Source organism: Piliocolobus tephrosceles, chromosome 10, assembly GCF_002776525.5.
Source record: "Piliocolobus tephrosceles isolate RC106 chromosome 10, ASM277652v3, whole genome shotgun sequence".
Classification (NCBI taxonomy): Eukaryota; Metazoa; Chordata; class Mammalia; order Primates; family Cercopithecidae; genus Piliocolobus; species Piliocolobus tephrosceles.
The window spans coordinates 106195140-106221384 of NC_045443.1; the positions used below are offsets into that span (position 1 = coordinate 106195140).

The 26245-nt window shown below is 39.8% G+C and overlaps 1 protein-coding gene and 1 non-coding gene across 3 annotated transcripts in view; one reads left to right on the plus strand and one right to left on the minus strand.

The window, feature by feature from the left end:
- Window positions 1-26245, minus strand: part of CORO1C (coronin 1C) — an 87395-nt gene that overhangs the window by 11956 nt on the left and 49194 nt on the right. For both annotated transcript variants that reach the window (XM_023198195.2, XM_023198139.2), the window contains exons 3-5: window positions 21254-21376; window positions 4844-4973; window positions 607-788 (exon numbers count right to left, since the gene is read on the minus strand). In XM_023198195.2, coding sequence (XP_023053963.1) covers window positions 607-788; window positions 4844-4973; window positions 21254-21376 — 435 coding nt within the window. The remainder of the gene's footprint in view (window positions 1-606; window positions 789-4843; window positions 4974-21253; window positions 21377-26245) is intronic.
- LOC111539063 lies at window positions 11599-11659 on the plus strand. Its single transcript, XR_002730564.1, has one exon. It is a non-coding gene; the product is annotated as a U7 small nuclear RNA (small nuclear RNA).

Here is a 26245-nt window from a genome sequence, read left to right on the forward strand (position 1 = left end):
TGGGGTCCAGTTTGGTTGGCAGAAACTAAGACACTGAGCTGATGAGAGAACCTGTTGCTTTTCACCCGGCTCTTTTTTTTTTCTTTGTATTTTTAGTAGACAGCGTTTCACCATTTTGGCCAGGCTGGTCTCAAACTCCTGACCTCAAATGATCCACTCACCTTGGCCTCCCAAAGTGCTGGGATTACAGGCGTGAGTCACCATGCCCGGCCACCTATTGCATCTTTAACAGTTGTGTTTGGAAAAGGGTGAGGAACTGATTCATCAATATTCGATACTAAGCTGCAAAATCAGGAATGCAGCCAATTGGTTTAATTGATCAAGACTTATAAACTCTTAAGGACTCTAGTGAACTGATACAAACTATTTCTTTGTGAAAAAAGGCTACAAAGTGAGAGACTTGAGTAAAAGCTGGAAAATTTACAACTCTGGAGACAAGCACAAATGGGGAGACAGAAGCCTTTATAAGCCTTTTCTTATTCACAGTTGGTGTCTACACACAACAGGGTCCCACTGACCAGTACTGCTGCCTGCCTTAAAAAGCAGAGAGCTCACACTCTCACTCAAGTGCCCCGACTACTGAGTTTTCACACTAGGAATACTCACAGCAACTATCTCTTGTTTCCTGGGATCAATGACTCTCACTTTCTTGTCTTTGGAAGCTGTGCAGATCAGACTGCCATTCCGGTTCCAGCTCACATTGTAAATCATGTCTGAATGCATATCGTCCAAGTTTATAAGGGCTTCCCCTGTTCCTACATTCCAGATGATAATGGCATTATCACAGCCTAAAACAGGCAAAACCATCAGAGATGAGAAGATTAGAAACACCTATACAACACACTCAGAAAACTACAGATACAGTGAGAATATATATATGTATATGTAGAGAAAGAGAGAGAGAGAAAAGATGTGGCTGATTGTCAGAGACCCTACTAGAGGCCCTACTTACTAAGAGAGTTAAAAACTGAAGTGACAAAGAAAAAGTTTGTATAAAAGAAATAAAAGTATTAAAGTAAAAACACAACTTGTTAGGTCTGGGTTCATATGAAACAATCAACCAAACAAAAACAAAGAAAAAACCAAAGCAGAACCCTATTTTCTTTAAAGAGTTAACTGGGCTGGTAGACCCAAGTGACTTCAAGTTTCCTTTTCTAGCAAAACAAGCATCAGGGTGAATATAGCTTATTTCTCTGCCAAATAAACTAAAAATAAAAGGTTTAAATAACTGTTTAGGGCACTCAATAAAAACTCTGGGTGGCAGGTTATTCAAATCAGTGAGGCTCTAAGACACAGCTTTGGGATATTAAAGTATGGTGCAACAGTGGAAGGGAAAAAGCCGAGAGTAAGGCCTGTTTGCTCACAACAGATCTGTACCTTTAAATGAAGAGAAAAATAGACCAAGACTGCTCTGATCATGGTGAGAAGCCCAAACTGTAATCAAGTAGCTACATGGATTCAGAAACGGATTCTGAACGAGGCCCATGATGTCAACTCAGTCACCACCTCAGCTCACCAACTCCTTCCTTCCTTCAAGGGTCTGCCCCAAGCCTCCAGGCCCCTTTAAAAAGAGGCAGCATGTGTTGCTTGCTGGACCGGGCCGTGGCTCATGCCTATAATCCAGCACTTTGGGAGGCCGAGACGGGCGGATCACGAGGTCAGATGGAGACCATCCTGGCTAACACAGTGAAACCCCATCTCTACTAAAAATACAAAAATTAGCTAGGTATGGTGGTGGGCGCCTGTAGTCCCAGCTACTTGGGAAGCTGAGGCAGGAGAATGGTGTGAACCCCGGAGGCGGAACTTGCAGTGAGCCGAGATCGCGCCACTGCACTCCAGCCTGGGCGACAGAGCCAGACTCCGTCTCAAAAAAAAAAAAAAAAAGAGGCAGCATGTGTTGCTCCTAGGATGTTAGTTCAAGGATGAAGCAAAATACGGGAAGGACATCCTAGAGGTGGATTCTTGCCAATAAAGCAATTTTGAAATCATTTAGAAAAAACAGCCACTAATATCCAGGATACTTAAGTTACCTAAGGGTTAGAAGTAGAAAACTGACTGGGCGCAGTGGCTCACGCCTATAATTCCAGCACCTTGGGAAGCAGAGGCAGGCGGATCGCCTGAGGTCAGGAGTTGCAGACCTGCCTGACCAACATGGAGAAACCTCGTCTCTATTAAAAATACAAAATTATGGCCGGGCGCGGTGGCTCAAGCCTGTAATCCCAGCACTTTGGGAGGCCGAGACAGGCGGATCACTAGGTCAGGAGATCGAGACCATCCTGGCTAACATGGTGAAACCCCCTCTCTACTAAAAAAATACAAAAAAACTAGCCGGGCGAGGTGGCGAGGTGGCGGGCGCCTGTAGTCCCAGCTACTCGGGAGGCTGAGGCGAGAGAATGGCGTAAACCTGGGAGGCGGAGCTTGTAGTGAGCTGAGATCCGGCCACTGCACTCCAGCCTGGGCGACAGAGCGAGACTCCGTCTCAAAAAAAAAAAAAAAAAATACAAAATTAGCCAGGTGTGGTGGCGCATGCCTGTAGTCCCAGCTACTTGGGAGGCTGAGACAGGACAATTGCTTGAACCCGGGAGGCGGAGGTTGTGGTGAGCCGAGATCACGCCATTGCACTCCAGCCTGGGCAACAAGATCGAAACTCCATCTCAAACAAACAAACAAACAAACAAAAAAGTTGAAGCTAAGCTCTGGGATGGACAATTGAACCTTCCTCTGCCTTATTCCTCATAGGCAAACACATAGGCAAACAGTTAACTTCAGCCCCGGCAGCTGGATCACATAGTCTAAAAATATGCAGAACACGACAATCACCTATTCTCCTTCACATGTAAAAGGGAGAATGCAGACCAGTCTGTTGCTGCTGCCCTATGTTGAGCCTTGATGAGAAAGGTAGCAGGAAATTTTCCATGATGGAATTCCAGCTCTGGAATTTTTTTCCTCTCCTTAATCAGACTGAGGTTCTGAATAGAACATCAAAAATCATTCCCAAGTATAGTCAATGCTGACTATAAAAAACATGGCATAGGCCGGGCGCGGTGGCTCAAGCCTGTAATCCCAGCACTTTGGGAGGCCGAGACGGGCGGATCATAAGGTCAGGAGATCGAGACCATCCTGGCTAACATGGTGAAACCCCGTCTCTACTAAAAAAATACAAAAAACTAGCCGGGCGAGCTGGCGGGCGCCTGTAGTCCCAGCTACTGGGGAGGCTGAGGCAGGAGAATGGCGTGAACCCAGGAGGCGGAGCTTGCAGTGAGCCAGGATCCGGCCACTACACTCCAGCCTGGGTGACAGAGCAAGACTCCCTCTCAAAAAAAAAAGCATCTTTTTTGAAAAGTGGGCCTTAGTTTCAATAGGTACTTGGCATTATAATTTTTTATTTAACTCACTGTGAATCATAAACATTCTCTATTCCCAATTAAAAACTGAACTGCCCCCACTCCTTTTTACTGGTGAGGGGAAAGACCTTTAAAAATTCTATCTCTAACATTAGTATCACTTTTTAAATAAACCACTTTTATTTATTTTTATTTTTATTTTATTTATTTATTTATTTTTTGAGACGGAGTCTCGCTATGTCGTCCAGGCTGGAGTGCAGTGGTGCGATCTCAGCTCACTGCAAGCTCCGCCTCCCAGGTTCACGCCATTCTCCTGCCTCAGCCTCCCGAGTAGCTGGGACTACAGGTGCCTGCCACCACACCCGGCTATTTTTTTTGTATTTTTAGTAGAGACACGGTTTCAGCATGTTAGCCAGGATGGTCTCCATCTCCTGACCTCGTGATCCGCCCGCCTCAGCCTCCCAAAGTGCTGGGATTACAGGCATGAGCCACCACGCCTGGCAACCACTTTTATTAAGGTATAATTTGCATACAATACAATGCACCTATCTTAAGCATATATTTGGTAAGTTTCAACAAATGTATATACTCATGTAGCCACTACTATGATCAAGATACAGAATATTTCCATCACCCCACAAAGTTCCCTCATGCTCTCTGTATTGCTTTCATAAAAGAAAATGAAATCTCCAATTTTAGATAAAGGAAAAGATTTCTGTACAACACTAATGTCCAGAAATAGGGGACTAATCAAGTAAAATGAGGTATATCCAGAAAATGGATTAGTATGAAGTCATTAAAAATAGAAAGAGTGCTTAATGGCACTTGAAAAGGGTCACAGCGTACCACCAAGTACAGAAAGCAGCCCATGTGTAAAGTGTACGAACCCATCTCTGTGTGTAAAATAATTTATGTATGTGCACAGAAATATCTTTCAGAAAGAAACATCAAAAAAGTAATAATGATCTTCCCTCTGAGTGGTGGGATGAAAAGTGATTTTTTTTTTCCTTTTGTGTATACTATAGAGAACATATACTAATATATACTAATTGTATAGCAGGGGAAAATGAGTTTTTTTTTTAAAGGAAGGAGCGTATTTGCCTAATGGGGTCTCCCAAAGCCAGCAGCAACACCACAGACGGAACCCAGGGGTTCTAGCTCCCAACCAAGTATACCTTCTACCATATCAGAAATAAACAAAACTATGGTTCATGGAGGGCCCTGGCAGGAACCATGAAACCTGCTGAAATTGTAGCAGGAAATACATAGCTTTCCTCAGGTTGTCAAAGTGGCCTTGAAAGACACGCACATGCACACACACACACAAGTATGTGTGTGGGCTGGGGGAGCAGTGCACCTCACCCAATCCTCTTCACCATGGTTTCCTAATAATCTGCTTTAAAACCATAGAGCACACAACCAAAACACATTTGCTTCTCCCCGCTCAGAGAGCCACAAGAGTAGAAGACAAGGGGAGGACCGCTGAGCTCAGCTCCCACCTGCACTAAGAAGCACATTGCGGGCTGTTGGATGCCAAGCCACGATGCCGACTCTCTTTGAGTGGCCTTCCAAAATCACCACAGGTTCAGTCAGGGAAAGCGTGAGTCCATTTTCTGGGATCTGCCATACCTGTTGGAGAAGGAAGAAAGATGATCCACGTGAAAGCTAGTGCCTTTCATTATCACATTTACAGTAACCATCCACTTTAAAGATTTGCTCTATATAAACAGAACATACAGTGATATGTGGATGAAAGGCAGAATGTTGTGAAATGACTGTGCTAGGCTGTTTTTTTTTTTTTTTTTTTTTTTTGAGACGGAGTCTCACACTGTTGAACGAGCTAGAGTGCAGTGGCGCAATCTCGGCTCACTGCAACCTCCGTCTCCCAGGTTGAAGCAAATCTCCTGCCTCAGCCTCCCAAGTATCAGCTGTTTTTAAAATGTAGTATGTTACCAGAGATCAGGATACCAACAAGGAGGGTTGCAAAACATTACCTCTCAACTTTTATTTAATATTATTTGGGATTTTATTTTAAATTCCTTGTGAAGTTCAAAACTCTCCAGTTAGAAGCATGCAAAAAATTGAAAGAAAAATACAAAATGATTGAAACACTCAAGAAAAGGATTGGGATGAAGACACTTAGCTAAGTCTGTGGTTCTTGATGGGACGATGTAATTTTTAAAACATATTTTCTTTTCTTCTTCTTTTTTTTTTTTATTTTTTATTTTTTGAGACGGAGTATCACTCTGTCGCCCAGGCTGGAGTGCAGTGGCACGATCTCGACTCACTGCAAGATCCACCTGCCAGATTCACGCCATTCTCCTGCCTCAGCCTCCTGAGTAGCTGGGACCACAGGTGTCTGCCAACACGCCCGGCTAATTTTTTATTTTTAGTAGAGACAGGGTTTCACCATGTTGGCCAGGATCGTCTCGATCTCCTGACCTTGTGATATGCCCATCTTAGTCTCCCAAAGGTGCTGGGATTACAGGCGTGAGCCACTGCGCCCGGCCTTAAAACATATTTTCTATAATTTTACACTTGGAAAATAAAAATACACTTAATATTTTTATAACATGTATTATAGAAAATATTACAAAAGAAAAAATAAATTAGACCTCATCAAAATTAAAAGCTTTTGTGCTTCAAAGAACACTATCAAGAAAGTGAAAAAAAAAACCCCGCAGAATGGGAGAAAATAACTTGCAAATCATACATTTGATAAGAGACCTATAGCTAGAATATATAAAGAACTCTCAGAATCCAACCAAAGGACAAATAACCCAATTTAAAAATAGGCCAGTCATCTAAATAGACGTTTCAAGGAAGACATATAAATGGCGAAAAAGCACATGAAAAGATGTTTGGCATTATTAGTTATTACAGAAATGCAAATCAAAACCACAAGCTCTCTTTTCATGACCATTAGAATCAAAAATACAGATAACAAGTGTCCACAACCATGTGAAAAAATCAGAGCCTGCGTACATGGCTGGTGAGAATGTAAAATGGTATAGCCACCATTTGGTGGCAGACTTTGGAAAACAGCTTGGCAGTTCCTCAAATGATTAAACAGAATTATCATATGACCCAGTAATTCCACTCCTAGGGATATACCCAAGAGTATGGAAACTATGTGTCCATGCAAACACTTGTACAAGAATGTTCATGGAAGCATTATTTGTAATAGCCCAAAGGTGGAAACAACCCAAATATCCATCTATTGACAAATGGCTAAACAAAATGTGACATATTCATACACTGGAATATTATTTGGCCATAAAAAAGAATGAAGTACTGATACATGCTACAACATGAGCAAACTCTAAAAACATTATGCAAAGTGAAAGAAGCCAGACATAGAAGACCGCATATTGCAGGATTCCACGTATGTGAAATGTCCAGCAGAGGCAAATCCATAAAGACAGAAAGCAGAATAGTGGTTGCTTAGTGTTGGGGAGTGTGGAGGGAGATAGGTAGAGGAGTGATAGCTAAAGGATTTGGGTTTCTATTTGAGGTGATGAAAATTTTCTATAATTGTCTGTGGTGATGGTTGTGAATATTCTAAAAATCAGTGAATTGTACATTTTAAATGAGTGAATTATATGTGAATTATATCGCAATAAAACTTGTGACTTAAAAAAAAATCCTCTTGACTGGTGAAGACATGCAGAAGACTCCCCATAACTGGGGACATGCCTGGGCACAGGGGGAGAAAAGGACAGGGAAAGTATGAGTGGAAGGAATGAAAGACTTTACATTTAACAATGGAAGAGAAAGGTTTCAAAGGGTTAAAAAACAAACAACCTCTAAGAAAAGGGCTGAGTTACAGGTAAGCTGAGTAGCATCAAGAACCCTACAGAAGACCAGATATTAAATATTATTTAAGCTTATGAAAAAGCTAAAGTTTAAAATCATTATCTTCTACATGAAGATTAAAACAAGTAAATTTACCATCAGAAAATGATTTTGAGGAACTAGCTCATGAAAAATTTAAGAACTTCTCAGTGAAAAATCATGTTCAACACTAGAACACGTGACAAACAGAATTTTCCCTTGTGGGAACTTTAAAGAAGGAGACAAACAATTGTCTGTTTTCAATTGCTTAGTGGAAGGCAGAGATCTAGACTGGATGAGTGTTTAGGGTTCAGCTCAGTTCAACTGTCCTGCAAAAAATGAGAAAAGTTTGCCATTCTGAAGAGTGGGAAAAGGTCATAAGTTGGGTGATTTGTTCATTTTTACAGCTCAATTCTGCCCAGGCTAAATATAACCCCTTATGCAAATCATGGCAAAAATAAACCTGCATTTTGAGGGCCCAAGTTTAGAACATCACCTAATTTCCCCAAAGCCCCACCATCATTCAGCAAATTTTAAGCAAGGCAGGTGTGAACAAGCATAGAAGGAAAAGGATGACCTACCCTGCCCTCTCCCTCCCTCTGCGGAACAGACCTTGACCCAGGCCTCTTTCCCCTGTGGAGAATGTGGGCACCTGCTCTCCTCCAGCACTGCATGTTAGCTTTCATCCTGATATGCACTATTTTTATTCAAGAATTTATGATTAGTGAAACAACTCCACGTTGAACTTGACTATTTGAATATAAAGCAGGACTGACGTTTTGAACAGAACACACAGAAAACAGGGACTACTAATTTGATCAAAGCATGAAGTCGATAGAAAAACAATTATGAAATGGGACTTTAGTGACTCAACAGGAAATGCATTTTGCAAGATGCACTGTGACCCCACTTAGAACTGACAAGAGTGGTAATACCACCTTCGATCTCCAGATGGCACCCCAACCATGGCCTGCTGGGTTTCCTCGCAAGGACTGAAAACGCTTCTGTGTCTAACTCTGAGCACAGCCAGTGCATTTTCCAAATCACTAATGAGACGTGGAGTGATGGGAGGCTTTGGTTATAATCAGCATTTCCAACCTTAAAATATGAGGGCAGAAGCAGAGCTCATAATGGGGACTCAACCTGTTCCTTTCTCTAGCTTCTCCCCATCATCTTTTCCTGGATTAAAAGAAAATTTTAATGATGAAGCAAAACATTTATTAATTTTTAAAATAAAGAAACTCTGTGTGTTCCTTCTTTACCTCACCTCCAGCTGGTTTAATGGTTCCCTCAGCTGGGTTTATGCACATAAGACAAGCACCTAACCCATTTTACTACCTTGGTTAACTCTTTCTTGTAACATGTTTAATGAGTTAGAATAAATTCTATTGTAACCCATCTAGTACTGGGTAACTAAATACAGGCCCTGCTCTTCAGAAGTTGATGGTCTAACAGAAAGCAGAGACTTCTATCAGACTGAAAATCAAAGACAACAAATCCAAGTGGTGTGATAGAGAGGGTTAGAGAGTGAGCACCGGAGTCAGGCAGAGTCTGGTTCAAATCCTGCCTGGGCTACTTACTGTGATGATCCTGGCAAACATCACTGCATAGAGAAAACATTAGTGCCTATGCCTGAGAAGTGTGCTAAGAGATTCAAGGAATTAACCCTCAGCACAGAGCCAGACACACACATAGTGCCTCCAGAATGCAGAGACAGTACATAGCAGGGCTGAGATGATGGGCTCTGGCCAGACTGATGTGACTGAATTCCTGATTCAGTCACATATCAGTGGTGTGACCTTGGGGACATTCCAGGACTTAATATTGAACCTGCCCTCTGTGAGGCGGTTTGAAGACTAACATGGTAACATGAAACTGACACATTTAGAAGAATGCCTGGCGTAAGGCAGACACTGGGTGTTAGTTGTTATTATTGCCTGTATATTCACTAGGAACCACACAGTGCAACCAGTGCTATGCCGGCATAAGCCAACTGCACTACTATGAAATGAGCTTCCTGCTAATCAAGCTTGGTCCACCAAGGAGGGCTCCCTGAGGAGGTGACCTCTAAAAGATGAACAAAGACTTAGGTGAAAGTAGAGAAGAAAATAAGGAGAAATTGAATATCCAGTCTCAAAATAAAAAACACAGATGAGTAGAGCAATTTTCTAAAAAGTGCATGCAGCATTTAAACAATGCCATAAAGAAGCTGGCTCAGGAGCTGCTAGGGAAAAAGCATCAGAGTGAAAAAGCTAATAATACTATAAGCACAAGGACTGCAATGTGAGAAGTTGAGTGAAAAAATCTCTGAAATGAAATGAGAAGACAATTGAATTCTTGCGTCCACTGGTAGAGGGGGTGGTGTTCTCTACGGTGGACTGTGGAAAGAGCTGGGGGCTTGGGGGCGGTCTGAAGGTCTTTCCACACCAGCATACACGTGCTCTGGCTGGCGCCCACAGGCCCTGCTCACAGGACTGTCATTATGTGGCTCTCTGCCCTCTTCAGGGTTGTCTGCTACTTCGGGTGACAGCTTGCAGGTTTGGACTGATGTTCCTGCAGCTCAGGGACAACAACAAACAGAAGCACCACTTGGTACATGTTAGGTCCTTTTGTATGTAATATGGGATGCTGGTCTGGGTGTCAGAAGACACAGGCTCCTGTCAGAGCTGGGACACTAATTGGTCATGTTAGCATTAAGGAGGGATTTCACTTTCGGGAGCCTGAATTTCCTTGATACTGGGGACAGCTGTGCTTACTCAGGGGTTACTAGAAGGGTTAAATGAGCTCAAACATTTTGCATGCCCCAAAACACTAGCCTAACAGGAAATACTGCAACGAGGGAGAAGAGCATGGGGCTTTCTTTGGAGCTAGACAGATCTGGGTCTGGCTGGGCCTTTTATCAGCTGTGTGACCCTTGACAAAACTGTCACTCTCTGAGCCTGTTTCCTAAGTTGTAAAATAGGCCACACTCATGGCTTACTGTGCTGATACGATAACTAAATATAACCATGTACATAAAGGCTTAGAATAGCGCATGGCAAAATAAAAAAAAAAAAAAAAAGGAGCCTACTATATTTTCATGGTGACTTTTCTTGCTGTTAATACGACACTATGACCTCATATATATTTCTAGTTCTGAATATCAGAATTTCTTAGAAGGAGTCCTGTCTTCAAATTAATTCAGCACTGTACCCAATTAATTAATACTAACTAATTTACACCCAAGATACCTTATGTGTGAAAGCTCTGGTTTATACCTAGGCCAATTACCACAGTAACGACAGATCTGATCTCTGAGTAGGCTTAGCTTTTCTTTGTTCTATGGCTATAGACTGGTATTGTAATACCAACCAGTTTTCTCAAAAACTGTATGCAGTGAGTGCAGAGGAAAACAGACATAAAACACCCAGAGTAGGCATCTCAGCACAGCAAAGAGTACAAGTCATCCCTACTCCCTTTTTAAATTTTATTTTCTTAATTTAAATAATGCTGTGTGTTCCTAACATTTTCTATTTGGACAGCACATTACTATGGCAATGTTTTGTTTTGTTTTGAAAGGACAAAAATGAAATCAGAGGAGCTGCGGGGGCTCAGGTCTGTTGTCCTGGTGCATAAGGAGGCGAGGCTAGGTGCTCGAGGCCAGCCTGTGCAACATAGAAACCTCTCATCTATATAACCAAAAAAATTAAATCCGTTCCAACGGCTCCTACATGAATAAGTGAATCCATCAGTAAAATCCCATTGTGGTTCTAGAAAAAAACAACTTTAAGCACATGTTCAGAACTACTATATCATGGGCATCCTTTTCACATGTGAAAGCCTGGATATGGAAAAAGAACAACTCAAGAGAACAATCCCAACAAGAAAAAAGAAAAACTAAAACACTTGGGTTTCTCTCACGTACTTATTTTAAAGTACAATTAATTTAATAGTTTTATTTTTCAAATACTGCTTTCCAGACACTGCTTCCCTATTTTAATCACCCATCATGAACTTGCTACTGTGCTAGGGCTAGAGTTACAGCCGTAAAAAGGGTTACGCCCCCAAAAGACCCTATTTTTCTAATGCTAAGGAAACCAATTCCAAAGGGGAAATGAAAATACATGAGACAGGAAAAAGCTTAAAGATGTGGTTAGCAGCTGCAGAGCAGCACAGCGTCCCACAGACGCCCACAAAGGCCTGCATGTAGGGCATCAGGGCATTCCCAAATGAACCATGACGTGCAGAGCGGCACCAAGTTCGGGAAAACCAAGAACCGAGTGTTGGGTTCCGATCTGCCAGGGTTATAATATCCTTTGGCAAATGGCCCAGATGCAATCTGTACAAAATGGAATTAAGACAAAGCCCTCCCCTGCTGAATGCCTGAGAGGAACCAAAACATCAACTTCCATTTTTATTTCAGGGCAAAACCTGTATTAGAAAGCATTAAAGCTCTTTCAGAATTTGTCTAGCAGGTTTTCCAGTCTTTGTCAAATGCCTTCCCACCCGCCAAAAACAAACTATATTAGGAAAATTTATAATGGAAGCAAAAATGGATTAGATAGGGTATTTATTTTTGTTTATTTCTGCAGAAGAATAAACTGATTTGAGAGAAGGGGGAAAGCGTCCTTTAAACTTAAAAATCTGGACTATTATATAGCTGGAGACAATTAAGACTATCATTTTGCAAGATCTTTCCACTTCCCAGACTCTGGAACAATTATGCAACTCCATTGTCCGAATTAGCCATTTTTTGCATTTGTGTTTGATTACTACCCTGCAGATAAGGAACAATGTTGAATCAACATCATTCACTAAACTTAACTTGGCTGCTCTTTGTATTATTTAAAGCACTCTTATTTTCTTGGAGCTAAAATTTCCCCAAGTAAAATACTTAGGTAGCCACAATCTTACTCTCTTTGAGAAGATACTGCTGAGGAAAAGAACTCACAGAGCCAAAACTTTGCAAAAGTTAGGAGTGAAGTGTAGTTTCCAGGAGTAGGATTTACACAACTGCTGTGTGAGAGTATAAAACGCTATTTCACAAAGTAGTACATGAAAGGTAAACTGTGTCAATATAATTTACTTTTAGGCTGCAAGAAGCCCCGCCTAAACAATGAGGGGGTGTATCTTAAGATTGGTATTCCCTCTCCTAAAACTGCAAAGTGGCTGTCACTAAATCAATGCCCACAAAATTAGCAAATCAACACTTCAATGCTTAGGACTTCATGGATTTATATACCGTAAGTAATCCCAAAAGCAGTTTTTAAAAAATTACTTTTATTCTTTTACAGCTCATTTGATAAACTGGTTCTACTGTATTTTTCTACAAAATACCTATTAAAGGTGTCTTGCTGCTAGGAATCCACCATAGGTATACATCAAAATCCACATTACAAAAAATAACAGCCCGTTATACATTTACAGCTTCCTTTTGACTCTCTCGATAGGCATAATTATTATTATCATACCTCCATATTATATGTAAGGCAATCGGGGCTGAGAGCATTTAAGCAAAGCGACCTGCAAATGCTCAAAACTCCTACTCTCGGGCTCTCCTTGGTATCCTTCTTCTGCTAAAACTAAGCATTGTTATACTGTCTACTATTTGTAGCTCATGAGCTACTACCAATAGCCTAGGCTTGAGAAACTACACAGAGCTTTTCTGTTAAAAAAAAAAAAAAGGACGGGGCGGACAGGGGTGTTGTCTGAAACCATTTGATCTTAGTACAGTGTTCTTTTACCTTCAGAAGAGCAAGGTGGAAAATAAGGTATTAAGAAGCAGGTAGGCTAGGAGCAGATCAAATATTTCTTTAAACTTTCATTTCAACTGCTAAGCTATACAAGCTTCAATTACTCCAATAATAACATGATATGGGGGATATTAAGTGATTAAAGGGTGATTTAAATATCAGTTCCATACTTAAAGATTTTTTTAAATTAGAAAGATTTATCCCAAAGCATTATTTAATTTACAAAGTGTGCACTCCAGCAATGCCAGTAAAAGGGCGACATTGAGGATTCTGGGAGATGGCAGAATCTCAGTGGCAGCATTGTTTGAGGGTTTTTCCAAAGTCCCTCCATAAAAATACAGAGCTAGCAGAAAACAAAACAAAACAAAACAAAAATCCAGGGACAACATTTACACAAACTAGGTGATATCCCCAAAATTCAAGTGGGTGGGAACAAACACCAACAGCCACACGACCTGCATGTGATCGGCCTCAGGTTTGTGTGGGAGGGGACAGCAAGGGGACATCTGACAGACCTGAGGGCAGCAGGCTGGTGTGAGATCAGCAGTAGAAACCGGGAAGGATTTTGCCTTTTCCAACAGAAGCTGGGCATAGGAGTACTGAATTTAAAAGGTCTGAAGAGGCAGGCATAATCTAGACCCCAGCACTCTCAAAATCATCCAGAGAGGGCTCCCTTCCAGGATGGGACCACAAAGCAGACACTCCAGGAAATGAAATCGAATTTCAGCAGGATAGAAATAAGAGGGATAAAAGCATAAGAAAGGCTACATAAAAGCCAGGCCAGGAAATCTCAGAAAGCAAGGCACCATGTTTCTGAACACTATCTGAAGATGTCAGAGAGGGAGCTCTGTGAATATCTGAACCAAGCCACTATCTAAAAAGCTTGGGAAAATTAAATCCACATAAAAATAAGCAAGAAAAAAAAAATCAAGGTTGAATTCCAAAATTACTGTCAGAACAAAAGAAAATAAGACACAGAATAACATCCTTTTAGATAATATAAAGATGCTAAAAAGACATGCTCAAAAGAGATAAAAACTACATTATAGTAATTCAAAATAAAGTAATATGTAAAACATTATAAATCAGAACTTGAAAAACTCAAAAAAATAAAGTGACAGAAATCAAGAAAAAAATTAGAAATAAATGAAGACAAACCAAGAAAGAACACAAGAGCAAATAAACACAACAAATAATGCCCCCAAAATAAATAAAAGGCAAAGAGCAAAATAATAATAATAATAAAGTCTAAAAAAAACAAAAAAAAACAAAAAAAAAGCTTTGGGGCCTAGCACGGTGGTTCACACGTGTAATCCCAACACTTTGGAAGGCCAAGCTGGGAGGAATGTTTGAGGCCACAAGTTAGAGGCCAGCCTGGACAACATTGTGAGAAACCTCGTCTCTATTAAAAAAATAGAAAATCAGCTGGACATGGTGGTAAATGCTTGTGGTTGCAGCTACTCGGCAGGTTGAAGTGGGAGGATTGCTTGAGCCCAGGAGGTCAAGGCATGATTGATTGTGCCACTGTACTCCAGCCTGGGTGACAGAGCAAGACCTTGTCTCAAAAAAAGAAAGAAAAGGAGGGAAGGGAAGGGGAGGGAAGAAAAAGAAAAGAGGTTTGGAGAGAAACTGACAACGACTAAAGAGAAGTAAAGAAGACAAAGCATATGGGTAACAAGAGCCTCTGATAAAGAAAACCAAAGCAAGGAAACAGAAATTAAAAAAAAAAAAAAAAAAAAAAAATTAAAAACTGTAATTCAAGAAAAAAAAGACGGGAAACTATATATTGAAAGAGCATACCATGGTATCTAGAGATACCAACTCAGAATGACCAACAATCTTCTAGTAAAATAAACTACATTTGAAGAAGAAAAATCTTATGAACATTTAGGCAAAAGAGCATATGATTTATAAGGGAAAGGAAATTTAGATTATAATCTGACTTTGACAGCAACACCTATGCCAAAAGAAAATGGAATAAGGTATTTAGATATTCAAGGAAAAACTGTGAGTCAGTAATTTTATTTATTTATTTAGAAACAACATCGGTCTCACTCTGTTAACCAGGCTGTAGTGCAGTGGCACGATCACAGCTCAATGCAGCCTTGATCTTCCAAGGCCCAAGAGGTCCTCCCACCTCAGACTCCCAAGTAGCTGAGACCACAGGCATTCACCCAGCTAATTTTTTATTTTTTGTAGAGATGGGGTTTCACCATGTTGCCCAGGCTGGTCTTGAACTCCTGGGCTCAAAAAGTCCACTTGCCTTGGCCTCCCAAACTGCTAGAATTACAGGTGTGAGGCACTGTCCCTACCCAATAATTTTATATTGAGAAAAACTCACTTTCAAGTAAAAAGATCACAGATAAGTTATTATCAGTATATAAGAACTCAGAGAATATTGTTCCCATGACCTCTTCTTAAGGAATCCACCCAAGAACAAGCTTCAGATGATCCAAATGCCTGGTGCGAGATTGACACGATGATTGATGGAGTGCACTTCAATGTAGTTACTCACAGAACCAAGAGAGGAGAGACTGTTGAATGTAACAGCTATGTGGTCTTGAAAATACAGAATACATCATTTTTAAATGGAGGGAGAATAGACATAGCATGGGTTTTAAAAAGTTCTTTAGTTTTTTAACTAAAAGTTGTTTAGTTTTTAACGATTTTCAGTAATCATAGTACAGTGGTGGTATTAGCATTTTCACTCTGAGACTATTCTAGGTATAATGTGATAAGACAAATGAGATAGATAAGGATACTCTAATTCTCCTTCTGTATCCCTAAGACCCTGCATTCTGCATGTGGAAGAAAGGAGATGGAGATGTGATTAATATTAATTAAAGAGGTTAGGTAAATACAGGCATACCTCGTTTTATTGCACTTCACAGATATTGTGGTGGTGTTTTTGTTTTTGTTTTTTTAAACAAATTGAAGCTTCGTATCAGTCCTAAGGCAATCTATCCATACCATTTTTCCAACAGCATGTGTTCACTGTCTCTGTGTCGATTTTGGTAATTCTTGCAGCATTTCAAACTTTTTTGTTATTACTGTATCTCTTACAGTGATAAGTGATCTCTGGTGTTACTACTGTAATTGTTTTGGGGCACTATGAACCTATGAACTGCACCCATATAAGACAGTGAATTAATCGATAAACGCTGCGTGTTTTCTCACTGCTCCACCACCTGCTCTCCCTGTATCCCTGTCTCTTCCTCTCCTTGGGCCTCCCTATTACCTGAGACATAACAACATTGAAATTAGGCCAACTAATAACCCTAAATGACCTTTAAGTGTTTCAGCGAAAGGAAGAGTTGCACATTTCTCACTTTAAATCAAAAATTAGAAATGATTAAGCTTAGTGAGGAAGTCATGTCGAAAGCTGAAACAGGCTAAAAGCTAAGCGCCTCTTAAGCCAGTTAGCCAAGTTGTGAATGCGAAAGAAAAGTTCAGGAAATTAAAAGTGCTACTCCAGTGAAGCAAAAACAGCCTTTGTTTTAGTGGTCTGGATAGAAATACAAACCAGCCACAAGATTCCCTTAAGCCAAAGCCTAATCCAGAGCAAAGTCCTACCTCTCTTCAATTCTATGGAGGCTGACAGAGGTAAGGAAGCTGCAGAAGAAAAGTTGGAAACTAGCAGAGGTTGGTTCATGAGGTTAAGGAAAGATGCCATATCCATTATATAAAAGTACAAGGGAAAGCAGCAAGTGCTGATGGAGAAGCTGCAGCAAGTTATCCAGAAGATCTGGCTAAGATCATTGATGAAGGTGGCTACATTAAACAACACATTTTCAATGTAGATGAAACAGCCTTCTACTGAAAGAAGATGCCACCTAGAACTTTCATGGCTAGAGAGAAGTCAACGCCTGGCTTTGAAGCTTCAAAAGATGAGCTGCCTGTCTTGTTAGAGGCCGACGCAGCTGGTGACTTTAAGTTGATGCCAATGCTCATTTACCGCACCAGAAATCCTACGGCCTTTAAGAATTATGCTAAATCTACTCTGTCTGTGTTCTAGAAATGGAAAAACAAAGCATGAATGGCAGCACATCTGTTTACTGCATGGTTTACTGAATATTTTAAGCCCACCATTGAGAACTACCGATCAGGAAAAAAAAAAGATTCCTTACAAAATATTACTACTCATCAACAATGCACCTTATCACCCAAGACCTCTGATGAAAATGTACAAGGAGATTAACGTTGTTTTCACCTGCTAACATCAGTTCTGCAGCCCTTGGAACAAGGAATCATTTTGACTTTCAAGTCTTCTTATTTAAGAAATACATTTCATAAGGCTACAGCTACCACTGATAGTGATTCCCCTGATGGATCTGGAAAAAAGTGAATTAAAAACCTTCCGGGCCCGGTGCAATGGCTCACGCCTGTAATCCCAGCACTTTGGGAGGGCAAGGCGGGCGGATCACGAGATCAGGAGATGGAGACCATCCTGGCTAACATGGTGAAACCCCGTCTCTACTAACAATACAAAAAATTAGCTGGGCATGGTGGCACGCGCCTGTAGTCCCAGCTACTCGGGAGGCTAAGGCAGGAGAATCGCTTGAACCTGGGAGGCGGAAGTTGCAGTGAGCCGAGATCGTACCACTGCACTCCAGCCTGGGCGACAGAGCAAGACTCCGTCTCAAAAAAATAAAAATAAACCTTCTAGAAAGGATTCACCATTTTAGGCAATACTAAGAAAATTCATGATTCATGGAAGGAGTTCAAAATATCAACATTTGAGGAGTTCAAGATTTTGGTGGAAAAAGTAACTGTAGATATGGTGGAAATAGGGAAGCAGAGAATAAAAAGTGGAGCCTGAAGATGTGAGTGAATTGCTGCAATCTAATGATAAAATTTGAACAGATGAGGAGTTGTTCCTTATGGAAAAGCAAACAGTTTCCTGAGATGGAATGTACTCCTGGTAATGATGCTGTAAACATTGTTGAAATGACAACAAAACATTTAGAATATTACCTACATAAACTTAGTTGATAAGGCAGCAAAAGGGTTTGAGAGGACTGACTCCAATTTTGAAAGAAGTTCTACGGTGGGTAAAATGCTATCAAACAGCATTACATGCTACAGAGGAAGATTTCACGAGAGGCCGAGTCAATCAATATGACAAACTTTATTGTCATTGCCTCATCCAGCCCAACCTTCAGCAACCACCACCCTCATCAGTCAGCAGCCATCAACAAGGAGGGGAAACCCTCCACAGCAAAAAGATTACACTCTCTTTGGTAATACAGTATTTGTAAATTAATTACACACATACACACACACACACACACACATTTTTTTAGACATAATGCTACTGCATACTTAATAGATATAATTTTCCCTTAAAATAAACCAGTACGTCTGAAAGAAATGGCTTGGGCAGGGATGTCCAAAGTGAACCTCAAACACCTCAGCATATCACACAGCAAGGAATCTATCTATCAAAGACTACAAGGGTCATTTCAAAAGGACTCAGATATCTTGAAGAGGTTTCCACTGGAAAAGGCGAGAAAGTCAGCTTTGAGATAAGAATTATAATGGATTGAACCCATCAAATATATTCAAATCCATAATTTCAAAATGAAAGGAAACAGGGGGAAAAACCCTAATTTGTCACCTTCTGAGGATGACAATCAATTCATTATCTTGAGAACTGGGTAAATAAAAGGAAAGAATCAAGCACTTATCCTGCTTTCCTAAATGAACTATACTATTTGGTAACTAAATAGTAAGCAAGTCAGGGCATCATCTTATAAAATTTTACCAGCTAAAAATTGAAAACAAAATGACAGAATTTACTGTCACCATATTGCGACCCCTAGTGAATGACTGGATACAGGCACAGAACGCACTAATCGAAAAAGAATGAAACCCAGACATCGTGACATCATGTGCTTCCTAGCGTATGGAAGAACATAACAGGAACAATATAGTCTTGCCAAAAGGACAGAACCTGAATCTGACCGCACTTCAGGTTCCAGCTGCCAATCTGCAGGAAATTCAGAGGACAGAGGAGCATGTTCCACTGCAACATGAGGATACAATCAGCAAAATCCAGATGGCTGAAAAGCACAGGTCAAACATCAGGGCTTTTGCATAGATACATTGTAGGAAAAAGAAAATGATGGAGGAGGAATCTTTAGATTAAGACTTAAAGTTTTTAAAACTGGCAAGACCAATCTATAGAGCCTAGAGTGATCACCACTACAAATCACTTGAGTGATTACCACTACAAAGAAAAGCAAGGAAATGAGTATTACAAAAGTCGGGAGAGTGGTTACTTTGAGAGGGAGGAGGGTTGTTGTGACTGGGCTGGGGCACATGGAGAAGTCTGAGGAGGTTGGGAAAGTTCTACTTTTTGACATGGAAGGTGGTTACATGGTGTTCGCTATGTCATAAATCACTTAACTCCCTGAATTCACTTTTTCATTTAACTAATTGGTATGTTTTTCTGTTTTATAATACACACTTTTTTTTTTTTTTTTTTTAAAGGATAACATGACCAGTAATGCTAGAGACAGGGAAAGCCAGAGGATGGATCAAATCTGCTTCTTCAAAAGAGGTTCAGACTCTCCGTTTAAGATTCTGGCATCCGAGTCGGGCGTGATGGCTCGTGCCTGTAATCCCAGCACTTTGGGAGGCTGAGGTGGGTGGATCACTTGAGGTCAAGAGTTCAAGACCAGCCTGGCCAACATGGTGAAACTCCGTTTCTACTAAAAACATAAAAATTAGCTGGGCGTGGTGGCACAGGCCTGTAATCCCAGCTACTCAGGAGGCTGAGGCAGAAGAATCGCTTGAACTGGGAGGTAGAGGTTGCAGTGAGCTGAGATCATGCCATTGCACTCCAACCTGGGCGACAAAATGAGACTCCATCTCAAAAAAAAAAAAAAAAAATTCTGGCATCAGGTCTAAATAATATTCCTTTCTCTTAGCAAAATGTGTCTGTAGCCATTAAAATGATCAATTTAGCAAGGCACATTAAACAGAACAATTCCCTTTCACAGCAGCATATTTCCTTAATATGCTTTAGCTGCCAAAATTATGAGATCACAGGAGGAGACATTGCCAGCCAAAAGCCCATGAGGAAAAGCGGGTAAATGTTTAAATGACATAGTTCAGGAATTAATTTGTGTTTATGTAAAATAATTTTAATTAATAAAGCTTTCCAAACAATGTTTCAGTCTACAGCCAATAGAGAGGAAAATAAAAGTAGCATAGTTCTCCAAGCTGTCTACCTGACATGTGCAAGACTGCTTACCAAATTAATGAGAGACCATCTTCCCTTATTTCAGGGGCAGCAGTACTCCCATTTGTGCTTATGCCTAACCTTTTCAACCTATTTTGGGCTAGCATTAAAAACTGATCCAAACCAATAATCACATTTTAAAGTTAAAAATCATAACTAAGAACAAGAAATCATATTAAAAAGTACTCCAAAGCCTTATTTCACACATAACCTACTTTTGGAAACTAAAGGAGGGAATGTGAAGTACTTAACTCACCTTTCACGTTTTTTGTTTGTTTGTGTATCTTTATGAAAAGGACTTTCTTAACCAGGGTCCACTGGACAGAACACAATTTCTGCCGTTAGCTTGGAAACAAGCAATTGCAAAAACTGTCTGTTACCACCTGTGACATATCCCATTTTATCTGCATAACTTTGGCATCTTACGTCACTGTCTTGTACAGTCTGTGCCAGCAGTTTTTTCTCTTCTTTTGGGGTGAGAGGGGAAATTCATGTGGTCAAATGGCATTACAGAATTACTGAAAAGTCATTTTACTTTCCCTAAAATCTTCTGACAGAGAAGATGTCAACTGTCAACAAGCACATACACAAATACACTCACAGAAAAGACTGTAATCCCAGCACTTTGGGAGGCCGAGGTAGGTGGATCACTTGAGGTCAGGAATTCGAGACCGGCCTGGCCGACACGGTGAAACCTCATCTCTATTAAAAATACAAAAATTAGCCAGGTGTGGCAGCGGATGCCTGTAATCCCAGTTACTCAGGAGGCTGAGGCAGAAGAATCACTTGAACCTGGGAGGTGGAGTTTACAGTGAGCTGAGATCATGACACTGCACTCCAGCCTGGGTGACAGAGTGAGACTCCATCTCAAAAAAAAAAAGACACTGCAGTACAACCTTTTGATTTAAGGGCTTGTTGAAAGAATTATCTGTAATTAAACTTAAATGTAGTAAATTCTTGTAAAATCCAACAGTCAAAACTGCTATAACTTTCTGCTTTTCAAGCCTCTATACATACACACATACTCACACACATGCTTTCGAAATCAGTAGGTGAGTCCCACCGGCCTGCATGCATGCAACACCCTGGGAACTTACCATGACCGTGCAGTCCTCTGAACCGCTGGCAATGACCTGATCGTTATGTGGGCACCAGTCTATGTCCAGCACTGGTCCTGTGTGGCCACATACTGTAGGGTAGGATTTGTCAATTCGACCAGTCTGAAAGAAGAGAGAAACAAACCTATTATGTAACATCAACACCACAGAGGTTATACATTTTCTTAGGCCCATTTCTCCTTTATTACCTCCACCCAAAACTCTCAATTGTCTGGATATGATGACATTGTATAGTCAATATCAACTTTCACTTCTAGAAAAAGCCACTACCAAGGACACGCCATCAAATTACAAGAATCCAAATCCCTAGAACCAAAAAGATGTAATCAACTGCACTAGCAGACATAGCAAAAGAGAATATGAAAGTCTTTTTACCAAAATACAATTCTAAATAGCCAAATTGCAAATTAAAAGGATGTTTCATGGCTTTTTAAAAAATCCCTAAACCTTGGTATTATTCAAAATGTGAAATATAACTTTTAATACAATAAGACAATATCCTCAAGTATATAAATTACCAGTTCTGGAAATGAATGGCACTATGAAAATTTAAAGGCTGGGTGTGGTGGCTCACACCTATAATCCCAGCACTTTGGGAGGCTGTCAGCAGGTCAGGAGATTGAGACTATCCTGGCCAACATGGTGAAACCCCGACAAATACAAAAATACAAAATACAAAAATAAAAAATACAAAAATTAGTCGGGCAACGACCTGATCGTTATGTGGGCACCAGTCTATGTCCAGCACTGGTGCCCACATAACCAGTGATGAGCACCTGTAGTCCCAGCTACTCGGGAGGCTGAGGTAGGAGAATCGCTTGAACCCAGGAGGCGGAGGTTGCAGTGAGCTGAGATCGCACCACTGCACTCTAGCCTAGTGACACAGTGAGACTCTGTCTCAAAAAAAAAAAAAAAAGAAAAGAAAAGAAAAAAGAAAAGAAAATTTAAAAAGTTAAAGTAAAAAAAAAAAAAAAAAAAGCTTTAGCTATCACTCAAGGTCTGAAGAGCCTACTACATTTTAATGTCTCAGTCTCTCTGCTATCTTCAATCAACAGAAATGCCAGCCAGACAGTCTAGTTAACACCAACTTAGACCTCACCCATTAGCCAGTTCCACATCTGATTAAGACTAAAATGCTTAATGTTGGTCATAAATAGCTACCACGATTTGTTCATGTCACACATTTGAGTCTAGCAAATCGACCAGGGTTATCAGACCAATTTTGTGTCAACTAAGACAACTGCTGTTGTTAACAACGGGTGCATGAAAGTGGTTTCCCTTTTAAAACAGCTTAATGCCGGTCCATGCTGAAGCTGTGTATGCTCTAAGAGCAGGTGCACAGAAAGGAATCACTGCAATGTATGGCTGAATCTATTTTTTGTTGCTTTTGCCCTTATATGGCAAATCATCCCAACACTGGGGCGAGCTTCTTAGCAATTTTTCAAGAACATAAATTTCTATGATTTCTCCAATTTAACTTGACTGTGCAAATCTCCAGAGAAGCAGAACGCTAACATGTAAAGACCACAGGCTCTGGAATCAGAGAGGTAACGGTTCAAATCCATGATCTACTGATTAAACAGCAGGTGATTTTAGACAAGTCATGTGATCTCTCTAAGCTTCAGCTCATTTGTCATCTGTAAAATAGTTAACAATGATACTTAACTCCTGCAATTATTGTAAGGATTAAATGAGAGAACCCTTTTAGATAAATCACAATTCAGTATTACAATTATCTGTAAAATATGTAAAAAATTTAACCACAGTATCTGGAATAAAATATTCAGTAAAAGTTGTCATATTATTAGTTCTTCTAGTACAATAATTTACTCCATCATTAAGAATTAACAAATGTGTTGTGAACTTTTATGGACCAGACATTGTGCTGAGTGCTGGAGATACAGATGTTAACAAGGCAGTCCTGTCCTGGCTGAACATGGAGTCCAGTGAGAGGAGAGAGACATTTAAACAGCCAATTACGGTGCCACATAGGAACACAGGAGGAGGACATTCAGGCAGGTTTGTGGGGCCACAGTCTCTGGAGAGGTTTTCTTCTGGGAAAGGTAAGTTCCAAGTTGAGACCTGAAGATGGCCCTGTTTACAGACCTAAGGCCTAGGTTTCTTCACGTTCCTCTACTTTCCCTTGCAACCCAGTTTGGATCTCCCAAAATGCATCACCAAAAAAGGACTTCAACAAAGGAATTTCCAGTGAACACCATATCATATAGAATCTGGGTGTCATAGAAAGGAGCCACACGATTCATTTACAGGCAGCAAAGCATAAATGATTGAGAATCAGACTGCCTAGAGTGTAGTCATGGTTCTGCCATCTTCTAGCTGTGAAGTCCTAGCCAAATTACTCCATCCCTCAACCTCAGTTCCTCATCTATAAAACTAGAATGTTTAACAGTTTATTCCTTAAGAGCTGATGTGAGGACTAAATGAGGCAATCAAGGTAAAGAACTTGGTACTGTCCCAGCACTTGAAGTACTCAATAAACATTACCCAAAATTTAACAAATGCTACCACATTTCTGATGGTGTCTCTCCTTAAAGAACGACCAGCTACTAAGTCTAAGCCACGCGGTTTTGCTTATCTTATTGCATTCTCACAAAAATCATGCAGGTAAGATGCAGATTTCATTTGTACTCCTTGATATTATTGCTCAAGCCGATGGTAGTGGGATCACAGGTGTTCATCCTATTTTACATAATTAGTTAATAACGTTATATAATTATCAAACTATAGATATAGTAACTCTTTTGAATGTGTGCTCTCTTTCTCCTTCCTTCCTTGTCTCTCTCTCTCTTGTTCTTGTCTCATGTTGCCTAGGCTGGAATGCAGTGGCCATTCACAGGCACGATCATAGCTCACTGCAGCCTTGAACTGCTGGCCTCAAGTGATCCTCCTGCCTCGGACTCCTACATAGCTGGAACCATAGGTGTGTGTCACCATGTGTGGCTTGAATGTGTGATATTTCATAATTTAAAACATCCTAAGGCTGGAAGGTCAAAATGAAGTTTGACACACATTTAAATAGACATATTAAAAGCAGAGAATTAAAAGAATGGAACAGAGGCAAAAATTAAAGAGATAATGGCTAAGAATTTTTCAGGTTCAATTAAATGCATAAGTCTTTAGATTTAAGAGGCACGAATCCCACCTAGGGCAGTATAAGTGAAAACAAATTCTTATCTATTCATATCCTAGTGCAATTTAGAACACCTAGAACAAAGAGAAGATCCTAGAAGCAACAACAGAGAAAGGACAGATTACCTACTGACAGAGTAATTTGATTGTGAGCAGACTTCTCAGAAGCAATCAGAGAAACAAAGAAATGGAAAATACCTTGGAAATGCTAAGAAAAACAACCACCCTTGTATTCCATACCCAGAAAAACTATCATTCAAGAATGATGACAAGAAAAAAGCAAACAAAAGACATTGTAGACAAAAAGAGACAGAATTTACCATGGGTAAACCCTTGTTCAAAAAATTAAATTCTCAAACTTGTCTCAAAGAATTGCTATATTAATTTCGAAGAATTAAGTTCAAGGACTCATTTCAGGAAAAGAAAGTAAAGTATAAAATCTGGTATAGCAAAACAACGGTGAGCAAATAAATAAATAAAGCAAATACAAACAGGTACTATGTAAAACAGTACTAATAATACCTACTTGGAGTACAGATTTTAAAAAGACAGAAATAAAATATTAGACAACAATACCATTTAAGGTAAAAGGCATATGATCAGACTTAAAAATTGACTAATTTCAGACTTTAAGTAAAGATGTCCAAATGAAGAGTAAATACTGAAAGAGAAAATGTATAATTTCTGGTGGAGATGTACTAGAATAGCTAGAACTTAAAAACTGGCTCAATCCAATAGAAAGAGAAAATAAAAAGAAAAAAAGGACCAAAGAAAGTATGAATGCAACTCATGAAAAGGACAGACAAGTTTTTTAAGAAAAAAAGCAGGAAAACTAGAAAGCACAAAGATGGTGGAAATAAAACCAACTATAAATCATGATTTGTAGTAAATGCAAGATTAAGTTCACTAGATAAAAGACAAGGCCTCTCAGATTAGATTATAAATCCAGCTATAAAACATATTTTTAAAAAATAATGGCACCAAAAGGCAAATAAGGAGGGGGGCATATTAAAAAGTATACCTGGTAGTTACTACCAGAACAAACAGACTTTAAGGTGAAATGCACTATTAGAGATTAATATCACTACCTGACATCTAAAGAAACAATTCACTGGAAAGTTATATTGCTACTATAAAGTGTAATTCATCTAACCATACAATTTCAAAATAATTAAGGCAAATGTTGACAGAACTTGAAGAAGAAAATGACAAAGTCGTAATCTTAAGAGATTTCAACAAAGATTTAAGAAATTAAACAGACAAAATTAATATGAAGATTTTATAAAAATCAACAAGTTTGAGCTAATGAATATATATAACCTTGTACCTAACATTTAAAAATACACTTTTTTCAAACACACATTAAACATTTTTTTTTTTAATTATCAATTAGAAGACCACTGAGCAAATCTCAAAAAATACCAAGGAGTCAATAGCACGTAGAGCATGTTCTGAGTATAATGCAATACAATTAAAAATTAATAGAAAAATAAACCAAAAATCTCCAGTACCTTTGAAAATATTTTAATTTACTAAATAATTCAGTTTTATAAAAATAATAATGGATAACAGAATAAAAGTTAAAACTGAGCAATACACAACATATCCAAATGTGCAAGACACAACTAAACCAGATCTTAGTGAAAAATGGACAGTCTTAAATGCATATAGTAGAAAAGACCGAAAATTAATGCATTGAGTTGCTATCTTGAGAAGTCAGAAAATGAACAGAGTACATCCAAAGAGTGTAAAATTATTAGAAAATACACCAAGCACAGTGGCCTATGCCTGTAATCACAGCATTCTGGGAGGCCGAGGCGG